The sequence below is a fragment of the Oxyura jamaicensis genome, chromosome 5, assembly GCF_011077185.1.
Source record: "Oxyura jamaicensis isolate SHBP4307 breed ruddy duck chromosome 5, BPBGC_Ojam_1.0, whole genome shotgun sequence".
Classification (NCBI taxonomy): domain Eukaryota; kingdom Metazoa; phylum Chordata; class Aves; order Anseriformes; family Anatidae; genus Oxyura; species Oxyura jamaicensis.
Genome location: NC_048897.1, coordinates 26,816,537 through 26,840,074, shown reverse-complemented (window position 1 = coordinate 26,840,074; position 23,538 = coordinate 26,816,537). Strand labels below are relative to the sequence as shown.

Genomic DNA, 23,538 nt, shown 5'->3' with positions numbered 1-23,538 from the left:
CTTGCCCTGCCTGATATATGGGCACTAGCCAGTGGTGCAGGCGTGCTCCTGGAGACGTTCTGCCGCATGACTTATGTGTGCTTTTTGGATTTCGCTCTGCTCCTTACAGGAAGCCTAGACATTTGTACCTTCAATAGACACTTTCTCGGTTATTATTTCAAGTAGAATGAATAATTATCTGGCCAGCTCACTGCTCAGCCGAGAGAACCAAGCAAAGTGATGGGGGTGAGTCAGCAAGCAGCTCGGGCTATTGCTCATAAGTGGATACCGAGCTTACGTCTCAGACCAGTGTAATGCATGCACGGAGGTCTGTCTTCCTGTGCCACATGCACAGTGGGCTGATCATTACTGAAGAAGCCTTTTTCCTTCCCAAGAACTAACCTTCAGGGTGACCTAAGTTCTCCTCTCCGTGTGAAGGCCAAGGCAAAGCTGCAAGCCTTTTGCAAAGCCTTGCAGCTTCTGCAAAGCTGCAAGCTCCCACAGCCTGGGAGGAGGTAGGGATACATGGGGACCATCACCCAGAGAGCATTCGCTGGGGTGCTTCAGTTACCTCTCTGCTCTCTATATCCTCGTGCCAAGCAGAAAGGATGAAGCAAGGAGCGCTCCATGCAGAACTAAACCTCCATAGCCCTTCGCTGCTCTCCTTGGAAAAACAGGGGCCAGAGCAGAGGCCCTCTTCTGTCCTCCACCCTGCTGACTAACCACGGGGAGACATCCCAGCCTCCGAGCTGTGCTGGGACCAATATCGTGTTTGGAGCAGGAGAGCAGAGGCCGTTGCTCACGCTTGCTTCCCAGCACAGCTGTCAGGTGTGCCGATACAGCCCGTCGCCACATCTGCTCCATCACACTCGGAGCTCCGCTGAAGGCACAAAGAGCCAAACTAGACCATTCAAAAGTGATAATTCAGGAAATAAACTATTTAAAAGGGCCCACTTCTCTCCCATTCTGTTAATCTAGTTTCTCTACCCCCCTCCCACAGTAATAAAACCATCTGTAATTTCCCTCGCACTGACACTTCGGATACTAAGGCAGATGTTTCCTGCTCCCATCAAAGGTGAAAGCACCCAGATCTCCTGCAAGCCATAAAGCCACCTCACCTAAAAGCTTTTGCAGTTCTCAGAAAGCCAATGTACTTGGAGTAACTGGAAAGACCTTGACCTGGATGCAAGGGCCCAGTGGTACTGCTCAGGCTGGGATCAGAGAGAGGCAGAGGCAGCACTCCAAGAGGACTACGCCATGAGCCAAGATACACACTGAGACTTGGGACCTGTTTTAATTATTGTTTCATTTCTTTCACTGCTCAGGAACATGTAACAAGCTGAAATGCGCGTTGTGCCTGTAAACATTTACTTTCTTTCACTCTTGTGCAATGCTATGTCTCATTCTCTTGGATGGTGCCTGGAATGCAGGAATAGCCATAACAGCGGCCGAGCAACCAGCGACTGAGCTGTCTGTCTCCGACAGTGACCAGCACAAGCTGCTTTGAAGGAAGTTGCTAGAAACCCCACACTGGGCAATTGTGCATTAGGTGGCCTCTGAGGGAAGTTTCTTCTTTCTGCCACGCAATTTGTGCTTGACTCACGCCCTAAAAATCAGCAAAGGCTGTCTGTCCGTCCTCCAGTTCTTTTCCCATGCCGATTCGTGCACTCGGGGTGCTTTCTGCTGACACACTTGCCAAGAGGAAAGAATTCTGGTGGTGTGCTACACAGGGTTGCACAGGTTAAGCGTGCCCTGCGTGGATTACAACGTACCTTGCACAGTCAGCCACGTGGGGCTGCAGCTGCCGTAAGCCTGATGGCACACAGACACAGAAATCTGAGTCAGTCCCAGAGCGCTCCGAGGTCTCTTCGCCAGACCAGCTCACAGATGCACTCTGGCCCTTTGTACCCACAGCCTACAAGCACGAGGCGTTTGGGGATCCTGCCCCTCTCGCTTACCAGAATGGTTGTTTTCAAGCAGCACAGGGGCATGCACACCATCAACAACTTTTGATCTTCTCCAGGCCTTCGGCAGAGAAATTATCTCGCAATTTGGCAAACCTCACCAGATGCACAAGAGGCCGGCTGGGGCCACAGCAAAGAGCCGACTGGTCCGGGAGCACGGGGGCCTCCCCCATCCCTCCGGCAAGGCCGTCTGCCTCGCGCTGAAAAGGAAGGGAACCTTTGCCCCTTCTTCTCAGTCCGAAGGAGCATCTGCGGGACTGAAACCAATCAAAGCCAGCTGTGTAAAACGAAGAGGGGGCAGGGAAATGCTGATTATTATGACTAGGAAAAACGCTATTAAAAAAAAATAAAGAAAAGGGAAAAACTGATCCCATATGAGAGACAAATGAAATACAAATGCAAAACAGGCCATTACGCAGTGTCTGTTGTAAGGCTGCTGCGTCGGGGGCCGCGTTCACGTGTCAGGACGCGGTGGCCCTGGGACCTCCACAGATGGCCCTCTGCTCTGTGGTGGGGAGAGCAATACCTTGGAGCATCCCGGGCTGCGACCGGCACAAGGGCTGAAGATTAGCAGACCTTGCAGGCTGATCGAGAAGCCGTTCAACTCCCCCACAGACAGCTCATGGAGAATAACCTCAGGTCTGCCAGACCTCATCATTCCACCAGCCCTCTTCTGCCTCAGCCAGCTATTCCAGGCAATATTGCTGCTGGCCTCTCGCTCCTCTTGAGATGAGTTATTGCCCTCCTCCGCTCCCACTGGGTCGCCCACACGGCTGCCCTTTTGTCATTCCCCTTCTCACTCCACACTTCCCCTTCTTCAGCAGATCATCTCCATCACCCGCTCCATCTGCCTACCCAACATGTGCCCTTCAAGCTGTTCCTGAGCTACAGCCAAGCCCCTGCAGGCTCTCTGGGGCAGCCTTCAGCAACGAGGAGGCTTTAGGGGTGCAGGCAGCAAGCGCAGTCCAAGCTCAGCCCCCTTTTACACTCCCAGGAGGGAGCGAAATGCCCACCCTGTGCCAGCCATAATCCCAGACTCACAACGTTATCAGACCAAGGTGCCTGAAGGCCAGATCTCCTTTCCTTCTCGTTCCTCAGCCGTTTCTTCTGCTGATCTTGAGGCACAAGGACAGTCAGAGCAATGGGGGCTCACTTCTTTGGTGGTGCTGGTGATCATCGATCCAGAGGAAGAAAAACTAGAGGGCAGCAACATGACTTCTCGTGCCTGTGGGCTGTGCTCCCCAGAGAAAAAAATTACTCTCCAGATCTCAAGGGACAGATGGTTGAAGGGTGGCTCAGTCTGCCCTGCTCTTGTGATTCTGTCAAAGACTCAGAATATCTGGTACTTTTTTTTTTTAAGAGGCCCATGCCCATATGCGAATCTCAGCATCTATTTAAAAGACAAAGAAAGCAATTTTTTGTCTGTAGTGGAGAGAAAATATACAAAAATCTGAACCTCAGAGTTCAATCCACAAAAAAAAAGAAAAGAAGCTCTAAGAAAATCCATAGGAAACTCTCCCTTTACAAGCCAATCTCACATTTTTGAGTCCAACTCAGCTACGCTACAATCCTGCTAATGTGAGGGCAGGAGACACTTTGGCCACCCAGATGTCCCGCTCTAAAGACATTCCCAAGCCTGGCTTCTTCACCCACCCTGGGCCAGGGCCTGGGCAACCTGTACCTCCTTTTTGAGCACCATCAAAGCTCTTCTTTCACGTGTGCATTTGGGGAAGAAGTAGGAAGAGCGAGGGCCCTGAAGACATGACACTTCTCAGTACTAGCGTATTCCACAACATGCCCAGAGCCACAGCCAAACGCATTAGACCGCAACACTCCCAGATCCTACTCAACAGTCTTCATAATTCCTCTTTTCAAGCCAAGAAAAACAGAGCAAGCAGAAAACAAATAACAGTGGGCAAGCAGGAGTATTTGTCCCTTACTACAATGGCCTTAAGCAATCAGAGAGGTAGGGCTGATGAACCTTTAATTACTTGTGCAATAACGACCTCTGTTTCCAGCATTCCTTGGCAGGCAGGAAGTGGCTGGAGCAGTCAGGGACCTGTTATGCTCTCCTCTCCACAGGCCTGAAATCGATACGAAGGCCCCTCACCCAGCTGGTTGTGAGTTTCAAGATACACCCTGCACAGAGGTTGTTTATAGCTATTAAAAGCAGCAAAAAGAAAATGCAATAAAAATAAACAGCTCGTCTATTGAGGAGCTGTTACTGAACCGCATGTCTCCACAGCTAAGGTGTTCAAAGCTCCGACACGACTTGTTCCAGACAGTTCAAAGAGTGATAGAAAAAGCAAACTAGAAAGCCAGACCTCAACCTGAGGTTACTGGTATTTTGTGTACTGCCTCATGCTCAAACATAGAGGGAATGGAGGGGGCACCTCTCACTGCAGACCCTTAAGTGGCTGCCAGCCAAAGAGTAAGGGCACTGGGGAAGTGACCACCCATAAATAATTTCTACAACAGTAAACCAAGGCAGCAAGGGAGGTTAAGGAATTGATCCAAGCTCGACCGAGTAGTCTGGATGTGAATTTGACTCTTCTGATTCACAAGCCACAGAAGTGACCTCTCCTTTGAGGGAAACCTAGGTGTTCACAACAGAAGGCACTAACTACACCTTCCCACAGGGTCCAACACACGACTTAGACGTACCATAGGTGAGCCAGTTGCCAAACTTGCCAACCTTCCCAATCTCCATCTTGGCTGGGATTCTGCAACACGACAGGCTGACCCAAAGGTCAGAAAAAGAAACCCTGCAAGAGACATCTCACAGGCTATTTTGCTTCCCGAGGAAGCAAGTCTCTTCCTATCCCCACCTCCATCTGCTGGAGTCAGCTTATGCCTTGACGCATGTGGCACTGACGACTTCCCAAAGCTCTTGTTCTTTTAATATTACCATTAGCTCTTTGATATCTTGGTTATCCACAGAAACAGCCAGAGTGTGTCGGCATCCAGCAGTTCTTGGCCCTGAAATTCTGTGGCAAGGAATTGCACAACACTAACCTAACCCAGTGTCGAGTGAAAATATTTCTGTGACAGTTTCTATCTTGCCCCCTTTTTTGTTTCTCTGACAGTCCCTACTCACGTACATTGCAAAGGGAGGTACTTCTGGATAGCTCATCTCTAATTACGTTCCCTCTATTTCTAGAATGAGCTCTTACGGGGTTTTCAATCACTGTGCACAAGAAATCTTTTCTTTCCTCAACTACAGTCACAGCTGGTTCCTCAGCTCTCCCTCCATTTGGAGACAGAGTTGGCAAGATAACATGGTGTGTCCCAGTATGAAAGAGATCCTTTACAACGCAGAAAGAAGTCGTCCCAGGACTGTTGAGCAATTTTCTTATTGGTTACAACAGGAAACGGATAAAAGCACTCAGCTCCTACCAGTCAAAGTTTCTCCTTTCTGCTGTGCACCAAGGCTGTACAGAAGAACAAAGCAGTGCTACTAAAGAGCTGCTTTGAGAATAATACTGAGGTTACAGGCAGACCCATCAGTTTCTGGCACCTTGCAAGCCAGAAGGGTAAAGAAGGGTAAGAAAACTACAAATGGCAGAACACTGTGTTGCTCTCAAGTCTGTTCCAGCTGAATTATCCATCACTTTCATCAGGCACATGTCTTTGTACCGCACACTGCAGTAAGCTGCCCGCTGCATGCCGTCACTCTCAGCGCTCAAACAAGAACACATGTGAAAGAAGCACCCCAAGGGATATGCCCAGTTGTTAACCTTAAGACATTCACCTCCCTCGCTCAGCACCCTTAGTTTTCTCCCTGCTGTTTGAGTTTCTTTCTTTTAAGACACGAGGAAGGGCAGCTAGACAAAACTGCCTCGCCCCATCAGATGCCAGCTGAAAGGGAACAGTAGCACAGATCCCCACTCCCCTCGTGCAGCTGGGACACAATCTCTAGTAATAATGGCACAGGTGAAGCCACCTCAAGCTCCAGGCCCAATTCATTCAAAAGGGTTAATGGTGAGGGGGTGGGAGAGAGCTGCAGGTCTGGCTTGAAAGCAACCCACCAGAGGATCCCGCAGGCAGAGGGGAGATTAATAGCGTTAGGTAACTGCTTAGAGCCCCAATGCCAGGCCCAAGGGCTTCTCAGGCCTCCTCACGCTCCCCCTGTCGAGGTTTGCCTGAGCAGCCCTTAACAACAGGGCTCACCTTGGAAGTCCATGGCACAGCTAGGCCTGCACAAGCAGTATCAAGCCCAACATCCCCATGCTGCAAACAAAACATCCAAAGCAGCAAACAAAATGGTCCACAAGCTCTTTGCAGCTCTGTTTCATAAGGGCCTGGAAAGTTCCTCCCCTTCTCTTCCCCTAGCCCCTCCATAAAAGCTTTGCATGCAGAGCTGCGTCTCTTGGGTCCCTCATTCTCTTGAGCAAAGTAAACAGACCTCCCGTGCAGCGACAAATGAACAACAAACAAACAGAGGGGGAAGAAAGAAAAAAAAAAAAAAAAACTCACTGCCAACTTAGAGATTTTTTTTTCTGCATGTTTAATTTTTCAAAAAAAAAAAAAAATTTAAATGTGCAAACTATGCCCTGGGGGTGACCCTGCACAGAGCTTCCTCCAGTCCTCCTCACACCGCTGCAGCCACCCCGTCCTTCCCTGGACGCAGGCGCACGCACACGGAGCCCGAAGAGTCCTGGCACCCAGACGGCTTTTTCTTTTTCAGGCATGCCAAAACAAGCTAAGCTCCTAAATCCCTTTTAGAATCTGGCCTTGTGTGGAAATCTGTTTGCCTCCATCCTCTGTTTATTTTCTTTTGTTTTCAGGTTTGTTAGCCCAAGGGCAAATGTTGTTCCTAGCACCAGTTTGGTTGTTGGTTTTTTTTTTTGGTATTTATCTTTCAATCAAGTGTTCCTCCTTGCAGGGATAAACAGGATGTTTAGAGACTCTGGGTATGACGACCGGTCTCTGACAGCTGTTGTGACACACCACACACTGGGTTTGCCATGTGTGCGAGCATTGGCACGGCCCTGTCCACAGCAGCCTGTCTGAGGAGATGGACTGCATGACCTAAGAGGCCTTCACCAGCTCTCCATTTCCAGCACAGGCTCATTGCAAACGCACCACCCGACCCTGAGCAATTCCCTGCCCTCTCCGTCCACTTGACAACCCCACTGCCATCGCCCTCCTAGACGACTCTTTTCATTTCCTTTGCTGCACCTTCGCTTGCTACGCTGAATTATGTTTTGCCTCTCAGGAATTTTTTATTTCCAGGTACGTACACATGGATAACAGTCCAAGTGCTTCTAAACCACGCCGATTCAGCACAGGGAGTTTCCCCAGCCTTTTTTTTTTTTTTAGGAAAGGAACTTTTCCAAGCCCTGAATCACTGACATTGGTCTGACTCCTAACCCCAAAACTTTTCAAAAGTGAAGCACAGACAGCATTAAGTAAGGGCCAGACCCCACAAGACCTACCTACCTAGAATACCTTGTGTGGCCTAAAGATGCTTTCTGAAGTCCCAGTTACCACAGAAAAAAATGAAATGCCTAATTGGGTACTGCACGAATACTCCAAAATGGTAATTACTTTCCATTCTTTGCACTTATGAACAGCTGACGGCAGGAAAGGTTAAGAGACTGATAATTACTTACGTTTTGTAATTACAACAACCAGTTTCGCATCAGGCCCCAAACTAAATGAAGATGAGGTATCTCCTGCATTCTGCAAGCTGGGTGTGCCCACAACAGCAGCGCACACTTTGATAAGCCATAGTGTATACAAAGAGCTAAAATCTGTCTAAACAGCCATAAGTCACTCTAAAAGAAATGGCTCGGCACGGATGTCATCTTAGCTACTCTAAAGCCTTTCACATTTAAAAGAAATAATATTTATAAAAATTACCTCTCTTCTCCACAAACATGCGAATCCTAAACAGCAATGCTCGTTTTTCCCCATTACAACCTCTTTAAGAAATTCACAGGTCAGATGACAACACGTTGCTGACTTTCAGGCTGCCTGAGCCCAGCTTATTCAAGGAAATTCACTTGGTCCTGCAACACTTGTCAAGTTCAAGCACTGAAATCCATTCCAGGTAACATTCAACCACAAGCTTCTGGCCTACACACAGAAACTATGGCATGAAATTTTATGGTCTGTGTTATTCAGGAGGTCAAAAAGGATTATCACAATGTTCCTTTTTAGCCATGGTGCCTGTGAGCCTTGGCATATAAGCAAAGGCTCATGTCTGGAGAGCCATTCTCAGACAACTGTGTTAAATTGGACTCCAAGCAGTCCTTGAACTCCACTTTAGTAGAAAGCAGCATTGTCAAGATAACGGTTTTATGTCTTTCAGTCCTTCTAGCAAAAATAGTGCTCGCTTTGTGTACCTTGCCCTGTTTCACACAGTAAGCAGACGTCCTCTACGCAGCCCTTCCCGCTCTCTGCAAGCCACTCCACAAACAGGCCAGTGCTGAAGAAGCAATACTCTTACAACCTGAAAACTAAAACAAGTGAAATAATTTTCTTCATTTTTTTTTTCCGTATAATTGGGATAACCTGGATGGACCAGGAATTTTCCAGCCATGAACAGTTTCCACAGCAAGACCACTTTGGATAAAGTAAGCATAATTTTCCCACTGTTTCCCATTCATTCAGAAGTGCTGCCAACAGTGGGCATAAACTGATTAGACTGTTGAATACCCTTCTGTCAGCAGATCCATACTTAGGGAGTCCCAGTATGGAAGCAGGTATCTGAAGCTCTAAATGATCCATTCTCAGTCATATTCACCCTCAAAAGAGAGCCATTAACCCTTTCAGCAATGTGGCTTTCCATTATACAGAGCAGGAATATTTGCTAAATAGATTACAGTATGCCTTCCCTAGAATACACCACAAGGCTGTATTTACTTTTTTTTCCCCATCATTTATTTTATTTAGCCTTTTCTCTTAGCCATCCCACAGCCTACCAAAGGAGGAATGATGCGTAAGACTGAACTGCAGGATATACTTCATTTCTGACACGGGGTGGCTTATACACATAAGATGAAACTTTGTGACTTACCAGCTGAGCTGCATTATATGTCTTCCTGCTTCAAGTTAGCTGTGAAAATAAACAATTTGCACTCTCTGAGGTCATATGGTAAGGCTCAGGTGACAAGAGGTTAGAAGACACATGAATTTTGTCACTTGTACACACCCACATATTCTTAACACGATCCACAAGGAACCTATCAGCAGGACCTGAGCAGGAGCTACAAAGGAAAACTCATTTCAAAACTGTACTATTAATAAAACCAGTTTACGAAGTTACTGTCTCTGCAACTCATTTCAGTTTGATTTAAAAAAATAATAAATACAAGCAAACAAAAAAGCAACTGCGTGTTCCCTCTGAAGCATACTGGTATTGGTGAGACAACCCTCATCATAGCTGGGTGCCTTTCTCCACCAGTGGCCTACGCAGACAACTGCGCATCCGCTGACTGTTCCAGCACATTGCTCTCTTAGGGGGGTTACACACGTACAGAGGGGAACAAAACTGCGCTCAGCACCTCCCCTGCACGTCACTGCAGCCAGCAGCTGCGGAGCCGTGCACGCCAAGTGCAGGACGTGGCTTCTCCTGCATCACAGTGAACATCAGCCTCTTCAACCAAGTCATTACTTTGGTCCTTGGAGAAGTTACTCATACATCTATGTGAACCCCCAGCCTGCAGGTATGGCTGTGGACATTGCCAAGGACAGCTCGACACGTCTGAAAGTGGGGCTACTCACAGGATCTGCCGAACACTTGCACCACCCAAAGCATCGGGATGTGCTGGAATGAGCATGATTCAGTCAACACAGCTACGGAACGTGATTCCTTGTACTTCTCGTTTCATCACTCATCTGCTGCGCTTCTCTGGTACGTGACACAAACCCTGACTCCATATTCAAGCATTCTTTGCATTATCTTCTAACCTACCTGTACAGGTGGGGGATAGGACCAGTGAAGTGCCATATTATATTAAGAACTGGCACTTCCTCTAAAATACTGGCCAACAAGGGACTGGAAGGTGTTGGCATCTTCATAATCCTGCTTCCATGGAAATCTGGAGCATCAAAGCAAATAGGGCTTTGAATTTTCTTTTTTAAATCTTACCTTAATTTCACAGGTATACTAGCTTAGAGGTAGCTGGTAACAAAAGTTCTCTCTCAAGTAGCTTGAGTATCTGCCAGAATTTGGTTGCAGCAACTTCATATAGATACAGGTACACTCATCTCTCTATTTCTTTCCTTTTGTGTCACTCCCGTCAGAAACCTGTTTTGAACATGAGCTAAAAATTAATCACCCATGGAGAAATCAGAGCAGCAAAGCATGGTAGACCTGCCCTGTGACTTTTGATACTCACTCAGCCTAGCGCATATTTGGTACTGCAAATAAACTCCTCTCAGCTTGGGTTCTCAATGCCAGTACAGGAGCTGGTGATTCCAACCTCTCCTGAGGACCACAACAGGGAAGGCAGAGAGGCTGATGGTTAATATATTACTTGCTGTCACACCTCCCACATGGAGCACAGCCTCACTCATCCGAACTATCACATACCTGACTGTTAGCTTGCTCAAGGCTGACCAGCCAGCTAGGAAGATATATGGCAGCACTAGATGAATTCTTTTCATTTTATCATCACCATGGTGAAGATGGAGTTACCTATATTGGAAGCCACCACAAAGGAAAGTGATGAAAAAATAGCAAACTCTGTAATATTATACCATAGGAGCCCATTACCCAGACCCATTACTCTAAACTGAGGTGGGAGTTTGAAAAACAACCCCATTAAAAAACAAAACCAAAATAAAAATAAAGGAAGGAGGGCTGGGGGGAAAGCTGTGTACTGCAGGAGTGAAAGCCTTTTATCTAGACAAGTTCAGTCCTCCTGCTTTAAAACTGCAGGCAAGCTCCTGATTTAACCTGGAGTTTTACATGTCGCTACAAAACTCTGGAAGTGTTGGCTTTGCAGATATGCCAAACACAAGGGCTGTTTTCAGGGAACTCAGTATTTTTCCACATTTACTATTGTAACTCTGCTGGCAGGCTAGGAGTAGCAAATCCTCCCATATCTCCCTCCTCTCTGAGAGCATCTCTCTGTTTAAGCACCAGCTAACTTACAGATCATCATGCAGATCCCCCCTGGACGCTGGACAAAGAGGGGGGTGGGAGAATCACTGAAGCTGTAAGCAACAAACCGCAGAAGGAGATGGACTGTCGTGCAGAGGGGAAGTAGCAGGGGGAAAGAGGCGACTAATGAACAGAAGGGGGTGCGTAAAATCCTACTTGGATTACCTCTCTGGGGAACAGCTGTTTCCTTGTAAACATCTTGCTAGCTGTCCAAACAAGAAGTTCAGACACAGAACAATAATGGAGAGCACCCGGTAGAAGTGTTCAAGACTAGGGTTCATTCACTGCCCTGCCAATTGCTCTGAGTGGCAGCATTCAGAAGCAAGGGAAACTTTAGCCATGTGTTTAACCCTGCACACGCTGGCACTGTGGCCAACAGCCTGCAGAAACACATCCTTCCTTCTATCCACCGCAAAGTCCTTCCTAGCCCTCCTTTGCCCCCCACTGTTTCTGATACACTGTCAGAGCACGTTCCTTGACAAAGGCAAAGAGGAAATATCCCCATCAAAGCAAGGAAAAACAGCTGCAGAGCCAAGAAATGAAAAAACTAAACGTGGCAGCCCTGAAGGCCTAGAAAAGTTCTACCGTTGCCCTGGCATCAGCAACTTGGAAGTAAAGGGAGTTGCACCAGAAGAAGTAAAAAGAGTCTTTTTACTAGTCCGGAGCACAAAATAGTCTACGCTTGCAGGAGCATTTTTATGCCAATACAACTGTGTCTACACAGGACTCTTGCCAGCACTGCAAGGTAGCTGTGGGCAGGGGAAGGAATACTAGCATAACTGTGCCCTGAAACATTCCTGGGGCAGACCGGTCACAGAAGGTGACTACCTGCATTGCACAACAGCCAGCAGAGACTGCACCATGTCTGTCCATTCCCTGAAGCTTCCGGGGAATCACAAACATGCCCAGCCACAAGCCTATCCAATAAAACCTGCCCCAAAATGCCACGCGGTCATTAATGAAGGAGTCGAATCAGGCTACATAAACATCCCCAGGAAAGGGGGTCACTTTGGAAGGAAGGCAATGCACAGGATGGTAAAAGACACCATAACTGATAATAAGGGAACCCTACATCCTGAGCCTACAGTCTAATAACCTACAAGTTCTTGTCCAACTCCAGCTGTCTTAACCTGATGTTTTTACGTAACATTCAATGCCAACCACACTTAACCTGAGAAACAAAATGCCTCCTACTTCCACTCAAATGACCTGTAGGAGCAGGAACAAGGTAAGCACAGTGACACTCTCATTCAGAAACAAGAAGCTATTCCACATTTCAGAAATGGTCCACAAGTTCACAGGGAAGATCTGATGGAGTCAGATTTATTTTACCTTTTTATTTCTTTAGGGCCATTTTGTTGTAGTAGTGCATAAATAGCCAGGAAGAAAGACACTCTAGCAAGGGCTGCTCAAGAATAAACCCTCGGTCATTACAAGGAGAGAAGAGTTCAAGTTCTGCTGACCAAAATTCCTCCGAGCCTACAGAAAGGCAGCTGGCTTGTTGCATCAAAGTCCAAACCAATCTGGAACTCCACCTCGTCTGGGGTCACCCTTGTGGATCTGCTGCTCTTTCTCTAGATACTTCTTCCTGAAGTCATCAAAAGAACGAGCTTCTTCGTCTTGTTCTTTCTCTGGAAACAGGTTGGGAAACTGAAAGGTTTGTCCTTTGCCCTAAAGAGAAAACAAATGGTCAAAATGGTGCCTCTTAACTCCCAAGATCTCTTTCCACTGCTCTCCCCAATATACATATATATCCCTCCTCCACAAGCTAACTCTCAGCCTCTTCTCGTCTGTGTGCAAATTGTCATCTTTCTTTACAGAATGAATGGTCAGGAGATGGACACCTTTTCAAGATGCTGAACCACCTCAGAGATGTTGTTGGAGTCGCACCGTAAAAGCGAGACGAACAAAGTAAGTGATTTTGTTAAAGTCACACCATGGGAGGAAATAAAGGCAGGGCAAGCATTCATTATGTTAATACTTAGGATATGAGTTGCAGCTATAGCTGTTTAAATCTTGTCTAAGGATCAGAAAGAACAGACCTAGCAGCTGTTCTTATGGGGTGTAATGTGGAAATAGAGAGTAACAGATATCAGAGGTCTCTTATCAATAGGAATAAAGTCTGCAGTGTAAAATAATTACAATGGGAACAATCTGTCTAATACATCACTGATGAGATTAAAGTGATTACATCTGCATCAGTCATTCTGCTTAACAGACAAGTCATTTTAGTGTAACATCATCATCAGATCTATGTCTCCCACTTGGAAAATAAACGTTTGCTTGGTCTCTGGTTTTTATCTAACAGCAGGAAACCATTATTCTGTGGAAATGTTCTATCCCATTAACATTATCTACTTACTTTTTAGTGGTGTTTGCACTAAGCACAACTTCATTAAACTCAACAGTATCAGCCCCTTCCAATCCTTTGGATTCCATATGGGACTCTGCATAATAAAACTCATAACTGATAGCTCATAACTCTGAAAATTATTCTCCAGAATAGTTACAAATCTTATCATACATCAACTTCTCTGGCAGAATACTACATATAGAAATCTCAACAAAAGCATGTAATTGCTTCAGATGAAAACAGTTTTTTCAGGTCAGCCACTCTTTCTATTTGCGCAATAAAAATAACTGAACCAGAGGCCCAGTTACAAAATGGTTCTGCAAAAGATAAAATAAGCCTTCCACAACACGGCTACCTATAGCATTTTGAGATAAGAAATGTGACATAATTAAAAAAAAAAAAGCCTGCCACCATGTCCCTAACCCAGCTGAATGTGTGCTATGTTCCATTTAGCTATATACACTCAACAGGGTCATTTACAGGTGTGAAAGAATTTAAACCTCAAGCATACACTTTGGAAAGAAAAACCATGACTTATCCCAGTTGAGCTTATCCAGACTAGAATCTAGGAAATATCAACTCATACCCAGCAATGCTCCAATTGTTTTTGTAGTGCATACTTCTTGGGGGTTTCCTAAGAGCCTGACCATACTACAAAAACAACAAGGGAGCTGCTGTGTACATTGCGCTTTCCTAGATTCTAGCCTGGATAAGATCAAGTGGAACAAATCACGGTTTTCCTTTCCACACCATATACTCGGGGGTTTCAACTCTTTTGTACCTTTAAATTACCACCAGGTATGCTTGTAATAGCTGTCCTATGACAACTGAAGCATAGCTCAATTTTGAGGCACAGCAAGGCCTTATCAATGGCCTTGAACAATCCCAATGCAGTAGCCTACTGATGTTCTTCCTGTAGTAGGATCAGCAGCAAGCACCCTTGAGGCAAAGGGCTGCCCAAGATTTTGGCACGCTGAAGCATTCAGAAAAGAATTTCTTTACATTACAAAAAATTACTGCATTTTAACTGCAGGCAGGTCACTCAGCCCTGTGGGACCCATAGGACAGAGGAGGGCGATTCTAAGGACTCATCCATCCTGGAGAGGAAGCCATTTTAGTTAAACAAGTTGGAAAACAATTCAGGCTAACATGGTAGGCATACCACCTACACTGAAAATTTGAGAACTATTTATATTGGTAACAGTGTAGTAAGGGGCTGTTCTTGTTATGCAGCACTTCCATTCTGGTATGCTTCCAGCACCAAAGCACTTCTCTTATTGGAGAGTGAAGGAAAGCTGTCCCTAAAGCATACTAACAACATTCACGGTTAATTCACTAAGCATTGCAAAACAGTTATTATTTTTAAAAGAGGAAAAAAACTAAAAAGGATATGCACAGAAACTGTAGTGAAACCAGGCAAACCTTTCAGCTGTTTATCAAAGTGCTCACAGTTCTCATTTCAAGGCTGGTGAAAGTCAAATATTGAGCTGAAAATGTCAATCTGTATCTGGAGTCTTCTAATAAATCAAAATCAGCACAGACAAGTTGGCTCTTTCCAGCTCTTGTTTTGTGAAGAAATTCTGATTTTGGCTGGCAGCCAGACACGATTCGAAACAGCCAAGACATTACACCCTGAGAACTGAAGGTTGATAAATCTTAAGTAACAATACTATGCAGTAACACTGCACTGTAAGACTCTGGAGTGATGAAAGCTGTATGAAAAATAGCTGTTGTGCATGCTCAGTAGCTAGTTTTCATCTTGGGTATTTCAAAATTTCAAAAATACCAAAAGGCTTCGACTTACATAAAAGGCTGAGAGTCTATCCAGGCGTATTTACATTCGGTGCATCTTCAACATGATGCCAGAGGCTACCAGTGTTTTAGCTCATATGCCACCTTCTCAAAACAGTGCCTACCAAAGGAATAGAGGGATCACCACTCCCTTATGCAGTCCTGCTCAAAGTAGACTTTTTTCTTTGTAAAAGTTTTCCCTTCTCTACAGCAACCATCTGTCAGCTAAGATAAATGCCTCCTTCAAATGAAATCCTAACCAAAATAAAGCAAACAACCGAACTTCTTTGTTCATCAGTGTGAGTGTTTTACCTGGTTTCCAAACTGCTAGAGCATGAACTACTAGCATATTCAATTAGGAAGCAAAATTTTGCATTCTTATTCCTAAACCTTCCATTTATTCAGTGTTTTACCTTTCGCAAGCCGTTTAACCGGTCTCCCCTGTCATCATTGATTTATCGAAATTCATAAGCTGAAATGGCCTCTAAAAAAGCTAGCATTTGGTCTTTGTTTGGAACTTCTGCCAGCAGTTACCTTAGTCAGAAGCACACAGAAAAAGTGGAGAAGATGAGAACAGCCTCCTATCTGACGGTTGTGCTAAAAGAAAGCACCGTAGAAAAGACAGACACTGGGAGGAAATAAAAAAAATAAAAAAAAAAAAGGCTATTTTGCTTGGATAATTTAGTCTGTCTTGGAATTGGATGGTGAAAAAGTTGTTTTACTGGCAGTACAGCAACGTGAGGTGATATCTCTGGAGTCTGTCAGGATAAGCTCTCCCACCACATCCTCTAATATCTAAATGAGCTCTTATAATGTTAGACAAAGAAAAATAAATAAATGGAGCAATGAAGTCATAGAAACATTATTAAAGCACCTAAAAATAAAGTCATTGTGATGATTTTACATGTTGGTATTCTAAATTTAGGGCCTTCCCAGAGACCTCCCTTCTTTCTACAAATTCTAAGGTTATGTATAAGTGAGATGTGTGGTCCAGTGTTTAGATTACAGAAACGGGAACCATTAAACTTCTACTCCTGCACAAATCTAATCCTCGTTTCAGCCTTACCCAAATGTAAAACTGATTTATATACATGGTCTTATGAGGATTCCTTTATTAAATACTAAAATCCTTCAAGATAACAAGAGACCTAAGCACCAAACATGTATTTTCATCTTAGACGTCAAGTCTTTTTGGTTATAAAGGTTGAAAACACACCTTGTTTCTCTGAGTTTGCAGAAGGAGTTACAACATGAAGTGGTACAAATTGCCTCCATTCATTTTAATGGGAGGTTAAGTGACCACAATTAGGCCGATGAAGTCAAGTGTTAGCCTTTCCACTGCTGAGCCTCATGTCAGAAAATTGCTAGGAGGATTATCCAGCACAAACTCACTTGTACTTTCTGACCTTTGCATCCTCTGAAAAGTTTAGGAATGGAAGGTCAGCGCAGATATTATTGTGTAGGAATGACGCAGCAAACACTGATCATGTAAACAACTGTGAGGTCTTCTGATTATTTAGATAATTGAAGCACTTACTACTGTCCTTCAGAATTAGGAGAAAAGTGATGTTTATAGTATCGTTAACTAAAAAAATGTTGGACTCCTAACAGCACGGGATTCAGTCCAGCAGTAGCAGCAAATGCAGCTAAGTTTAATAATCCAGTGCATTTCAACAATTCTCCTACTATTGCACATGGTAACATCTGATGTTAAAACTTATGGCAGAACAGCACAGAAAGCAACTGCAAAACCCACGCAGTAATGACAAAGCACACAGGGCATCCAAGTTTCCTCTGAATTCATTACATGTCAAACAAAAACTGCTGTCACATCTGATGTGCAAATGGGTTAATTAATATGAACGTACAGGACACACTAGGCAGGGTTTGAGGAGAAAACATTTGCAAAAATGTTCCCACCGGTGCCATCATTCATGCAGCTAAATAGGTGTTAGTCCTAATGTTGACAAGGTCAGACTCCTTTTTACAGCCATCTACATTAGATTTCTCAAAACAGGTTTAATTAAAAATAGGTCTGGATTCCAGAGGCTTGTCTACAGTTGGGCTCCCACGGGTGCTAACACCTGTTGAGCTAAAGAGTGAGAACAGTGAAGGAGGAGGAGGGGATGTTGTTGTTTTTTTTAATTTCCCTGATGTTGATGCAACTGTAAAGTTTCCCACTAGCTTTTTTTTTTTTTTTTAGTAATATTAGGATAATTACAATTCTATCTGAGTAAAGAGAAAGGCTGCTTTATTACTTTCATTTTAGTTACTTGGAAAAGATAGATACTTTTGCTTTTAATTAAAAAATCAAATAGCATTAAAAAGCAGCATTTGATAAGCCTCAAACTTAAACCTTTCTCACCACATTCCAGAAGGGGAAAAAAGGCAGGCAGGCTCTGGAATGGCAAGATATTGTTGATCCACAGCCTTCTATGATTTGAGGTATTTTTTTAGTGTGAAAATATTATGCTTGGACTGGTCATGTATTTGTCCAGTTACAGCCTGAGAATAAAGTAAACAACTCTGAATCTCCAAGAAATAGTATTTGGAAAAGAAAGGACAACAATTCTTACATATGGAGCAGCTGAGGCACTAATCTGACACCTAAGGGTGCATCGGCTATGACTTCACATACCTTCCACCTTTCAGACACTTGTGGTAAGTGAATGGATCTGTATGTTGTGCTGCGACACATAAGCTGATGTTTTATGAAGCAGGCAAGCATAACTAGTCCTAAGAAATACACTTAATTTCATTCAGGTAAACCACACCAGGACTGCTTCCAAGTCGCACTGGGAAGAGCAATACTTCCACCTAGTGGGCAACAGAAAGATCAACCCAAGACCTTCCAAAAACACATACTTATTTTTCCAGTCATAAGCAGTTTTAACTTGAAACTGGATTAATGAGGGAAAACACAGCTGGTAAAAATGGTGGGAAAGCCCTGCTACTCTGACTCACAGCAGATGCAAAATAATTCTAATGAAAAAAATGGGTTTTACAGTGGTTACCAAACTTTCCTAAATTAGGCAGATATTAACAATGGACTGCATGGGGCCTGTTTTGGCCCGAATCACACCATGAATGAAGGGAAAACCTTCAGTTTCAGAAATGACACTGGGTTTCTGGCCTCACCCACTGTTTAAAGCTGGTGTGAACACAGAACTGGGAGCTCATTGTCTGAGACACCAGAACTAGTGATGAAAAGCAAAGAACAAAAGAGGGGGAAAAAAAAAAAAAAGACAAACCTAAACGTTAGAGCTCACAGACAGCAACAATAAGAGAAAAGAGAGCAAAGAGGCGCAGGATGAGGTGAAAGGAAAACAGGCAGACCAAGTTTCACTGATGAAATCTAGATAAATGATCAGAATTCCCTCACTTGAGACGCCATACAATGAAAACCAAAATGCAGTCCCCTGACCCCATTCATGGGAGAGATGAAAACGTGTCATTCTTTAAAAACTGAGGATGATATCATTGAGTAAGACAACACAGTAAAAGACACCTGCTCTCTGAGGTACCAGAAACATTCCTCAGCCACAGTACCACAGGGCTTTGTGCATTCTCCATTCCACTGCAGATGGCAATTCCACAAGGCAATGACAACTATTCTAGGTTCAGAAGTTTGATTTGAAATAAACATTCAAAGGCACTGCCTTAAATGAGTGGTTTCCTCCATGGAACAGCAGCATTTGGCTTCCCCTTGAATTTGTCCATGGTTTGCAGACTGCTTCCCTTCGCAACTCAGCAGACACAGAAACAAGACTGCATTAAATGTATTAAAATATAAGTTGAGAACTGACCGAGGTTCGCTAGTGATGCATGTCTGCTTCAATCTTGGGAAACAAGTCTCCAAAAGCAAAGCCATCACCAGCAAGAGGCTATGGCAACGTGAAGTGCCTGCCATCACCTACTAAGGAACAACACCCAGACAACTTGTACAATACAAAATCACTCCTGACATTCAGTTCTTCAGCTGTGTTCTTAATAAATCAGTCATACCTGAACTTTTGCAGACAAAAACCCTACACAGGCAATAGCCCTCTCTCCACCATGGAGAATTTGTCTACCAAAACAGGGCCTATTCCTTGAAAAAAGTATGTGATATTTTGCTATCATAATGTAAATCCTGGTGAAGATGACGTTGCCTTTAACTTCAGCACAGTGAATCAGCTTAGTCCTCATCTAAATATAAAACTGTTACTTCCTATTAACACTGTATTTTATACCATTCTTTTAAAGATAAGGGCTGTCTACATAAACAGAGCCCTCACCTTTCTTTCCACTCCCTTCCCTAGAAGAGACTTAGATAAATTTTTTCTAAGCTCATTTAAAATCAAAATTAAAAAAAAAAAATCCATTGTCTATGTGTCTTTAATTTGACCCCAAGTCCTTACAAATTCTTACACAATCTTTATAGTATAAGATCAGGCAATGTTCCCCCACACTGACTCCTTGTCCTGGGACAGAGTAACATTGAGGTTGTGTTGCCAACAGCAACTTTGAACTTTTGGTTTTACAACCATAAATAGCATTCCTTTCAAGTAATTTTGGTACGTGAAGGGCTTTTCTATCACTGGTGGCATTTCTTTCTTACTTGTAGACAGGTAAGCCCAAGAGAAGACCAAACTATAATGTGCTCCTGTTAGGAAAGAAACTTGTAAGAACATGAAGCACCTTTTCCACTGGGCAACCAATATACGTTTCAGAAGCCAGTTTAGCCACAAAGCACACTTGTTAGACATGACTAAAAGCTCTCCAGGGAATACGCCTTAAGTCTTCTTGGAGTTCCAAAGAGCTTTAATAAAAAGTTCCCCACCCTTACAATATATTCTTTCACTTACTGGACATTTCAGCAATCAACCACACAAGCCATGAACCTTCCAGCACAGAGAGTACAGGGTCAGCATGAAATTCACTGACAAAGCAGCATCCTATGACACCAGGCCCTAACTTACACACAGACCTCAGACACAAATGGTACTAGAAAACTAACAATTCGTTTAAATTTGTTTTTCAAACTAAGTCATTTAAATCAGTGAACCCCATTATATGTTCTGGAACATATTAAAGAAAATGCCTTCATTAGAGGAGTGGAAGAAACAGTCAGCTAATTGGACAATTCACCAAGCATTACTTGTAGCTTAGCTGACAAACAGCCCCTTCTTCCCCTGCAAGCATCTGTATTAACTCACCAGCTGTACATAGGCAACCTTGTAATCTGGCTTCTTCACTCTCTGATTCTTGTGGTTCTTCTTGTTGTTCGCACCTGCAGAAATGAACAGTCCCATTTTTAACTGTACAGGACTTCCAAGTACCCCAAAGCAAGGCCAAGCTGAATGGGGGGGTGGGGGCTCACCAGTTTTGATTTATTGATTACTTCTTCAGTACCAACATAGATAACACAGCAGCATCAAAATTACTAAAATGTACTGAAGTTGGTAAACTGCTTACGCGTAGAGAGGAGGCATCACTAGACACGGGCTGCTGACAGCTGTTGCGCCTTCATGGTCACAACACAAATTTTGCAAAGCAGCAAGGAGGCAAGTCTTCTGAGTAGGGGGGCAGGACAAATAAACTGTCCTGCCAACATTAACTGCTTCAGAAAGACAAGGAGGGAATGACCACTACTAAGCAACTTCAAACTTGTCAATCTTTACTGCCCAGCTAATGAGCAGGCTCTACACTTTATACATCAGAAAATTACACTCTACACCCCAAAAAAACAAAGCACCTTCACTTCCTGCTACTTCCCACAACTGAGTGGGAAGTTAAATTTACTCCTTGCATGTTAGGCAAACATTAAAGCTCTTGAATTATGAGACGTTCTAAGCCCCTTTCCTCTTCTATTCCCTGACTATACACATTCTACCATCACTTCCGTAAGTACTGACAGACTGGACAGTTTTAAGGACAAAAGCAATTATTTTTCAGTGCTGTCTGAAATAACGTGTTTGTTCTTAGGATTTCATTTAATTTTATTTTTACATAGACACGCTGCAGGTGATGTTTTCATTCTCTTCTTTTATATGCTCTGACTTTTACAACCTTCTCTTGAAGCTTTTTCTTTTATTCTCTATTTTTCACTATGACAGCTCTTTTTCCCTATGCCCTTTCAAACTTGTCCCTACTCTTACCATTATAAACACATCAATGAACTCCTTTGTTAGGATTAGTGCTTGAAAAAGAGGAATCCAACCAAAGATGTCCCAACAAACAAGTCACTCTCCATTTGATTAATGCACTGCCTGCTGATCAAAAACGTAAATGATACAAAAATATACTCCTGACTTTGCACTACATCCAAAATACAGTCAGAGAAACTCTGGGAAGGGAGGCATTCACACCTAAGTGTGACTTTGTAGAATTCTAGCCTAGTTCAATCAGAGATGGGACCCTCTGTTCCAATTAAGAATGATTTTTAATGGTTCTTTTTGGTGGTGGTAGTGTGAGTTTTTTTGTGCAAAGGTAGTGCAAGGAAGAAACACAGTTAAGTGGAAGCATATGAGTCTGTAGCAGAAATGTGGTAACTATAGGTTATGAAAAACTGAAAGTTTGTCAAGATGTTTCTGGTATTTTGTACTTGTCTAATTGAATAATTTTTTTCTCTCTACAAATTTTGACTTTAGTTAGACCGTAACACCTCCTCTCTGTGCATGCTAGATAATCTCTACTCTTATTATTTTGTAGACTTAAAAAATAAGTTTAATTACTAATTTTATTAAAATACATGAAGTAGTTCCTTTTGAAGTGAGACATCCACTGGTCTTCAAGTAGAAGTGGTACAAACTAGCAAAGCATTTGGCATGGGTTAGATACGGGTCAAGACTTTAAGAATTTTTAAATTCATTTTTTTATTTTTAAAAATAAACTTATGTTGTAACCTAATGAACACATTTAAATATGAAGCAGTACATATGAAGTGGTACATACTTGTTTTAAGGAACAATAATAAAAGGAACTGAACTGGAAGTTGCCACCAGCAACACACCTGGAACCAGTTTGTTGAAAGCTACTGGACCTTTTGACATGAAAAGCCTCTCCTGGCTGAACAGGCAAACTGCATTTATCCCGTTGAATTACTCAGCTGCACTTACCATACTGTATTCTGGTCCTCACAGCAGCTACTGGCACGTTATATATTTTTTCAAGGTAATTCTTGATATCCACTTTTGTCATTCTAGGCAACAAGAAAACATTTTGGGGAAAGAAAGAAGGAAACGTAGAAATATTTAACTAAATTCAGAACAGAGCCACAGTATTTATAGGCAGGTTGATAGTCTGGAGTAGATACGTCTTCCCCTTTCAACGAAGGTAGCTTCACTGCACAAATGTAAAAACCCAACACAGATCATATGCTGTTACAGCAATTCACAGCCCATAATTGAAATAATACTAAACATTTTATTCTCTGGCACCTCAGCAGTCAAAGCATGAGGTATCTGCTGTACTCAGAGAGCCAGGGTGGGCTTTCTGACTGCCCATGCTGAGAATCTTTTCTAAGCTTCTGAACATGATTCCTAATGTTTTTGGGACCTGCTGCAGGTATGTGGGCCTTTACGTGTAGGATCAGAGCAACCAGGACGAAGGAGTCCTGCAAAACTAGCACCTGGACACCACCTCTTTTCCTCCTGGCCACCTCCACCACCTCTCCCTTCTTCCTAACCCCACCTCGGGGTTAGGAGCCTCACAGCACCCCGAGAGGAGCCAGGCACAGCTCCTACTCAGCCCAGGGCCCTGAAAGCTCTCCCTAGTGCACAATACCCTTCCTTCGGCCACAGGGGGGGCCTCTGGGCGCAGAGGGGTGCTCCAGAAGCGGTGGGGCCCCCTGGGCACCCCTTGGCCAGGCTCCGGCCGCCCTCCCCGCGCACTCACTCCATGGAGACGCGGAACTGCACCGTGTCCTCGGGCTGCGGCACGCCGGGCCGCACCGCCAGCATGAAGAAGTTGGGGCGGAAGATCCGCAGCTGGGGGCCGCCCAGCTGGAACAGCGGGTACCTGTGGGGAAAAGACGCCCGTAAACCACCAGCCGGCGGCCCGACGACCACCGAGGCCGGCCCCGTCCCTCCCCGGCCCCGCTTACACTGCCCGCCTGCCGCCCGCCGCCATGGCCGCGGCCCGGCCCGGAAGCGCCGCTGCCATGGAGGGGCTCCCGCTCTCGCCCTCTGCTGGAGCGGAGGGGCGAAGAGGCTGTTTGTTTTATTCTATTTTGTTTTATTTTGGGGGGTGGTGGTCCTCGCCTCATTCGCCATTGGAGGGGGCAGCCAGTCTCGCCGTCGCCACGGAGGGGATGTGGTGCTTGGGGTGCGCTAGGCACGGGGCAGGGGTCGGGA

At 44.4% G+C, this 23,538-nt stretch overlaps 1 protein-coding gene across 2 annotated transcripts; it reads right to left on the bottom strand.

The window, feature by feature from the left end:
• Window positions 1-12,352: 12,352 nt before the first annotated feature.
• Window positions 12,353-23,465, bottom strand: MRPL23 (mitochondrial ribosomal protein L23). Of its 2 annotated transcripts, XM_035327224.1 has the most exons (6): window positions 23,289-23,465; window positions 23,081-23,203; window positions 22,648-22,760; window positions 22,303-22,385; window positions 20,401-20,474; window positions 12,353-12,729 (listed from the first exon to the last, which is right to left on the bottom strand). In XM_035327224.1, exons 1-6 carry the CDS (start codon window positions 23,448-23,450, stop codon window positions 12,565-12,567), a joined length of 720 nt encoding a protein of 239 aa, XP_035183115.1. In that variant the 5' UTR covers window positions 23,451-23,465; the 3' UTR covers window positions 12,353-12,564. The 2 variants fall into 2 exon arrangements, with proteins under 2 accessions (XP_035183115.1, XP_035183116.1); XM_035327225.1 differs by lacking the exon at window positions 22,648-22,760 and having other exon boundaries at window positions 23,289-23,314.
• Between the last annotated feature and the right edge of the window lie 73 nt (window positions 23,466-23,538).

Coding starts and splice junctions, on each gene's coding strand:
- MRPL23 (XM_035327224.1), bottom strand. CDS start 23,450: ATGAGGCGAGGACCACCACCCCCCAAAATAAAACAAAATAGAATAAAA. Junction 22,386..22,647: donor TGGCTCTCTGAGTACAGCAG/ATACCTCATGCT, acceptor CTTGTTGCCTAG/AATGACAAAAGTGGATATCA. Junction 20,475..22,302: donor GAGGACCAGAATACAGTATG/GTAAGTGCAGCT, acceptor TCATTTCTGCAG/GTGCGAACAACAAGAAGAAC.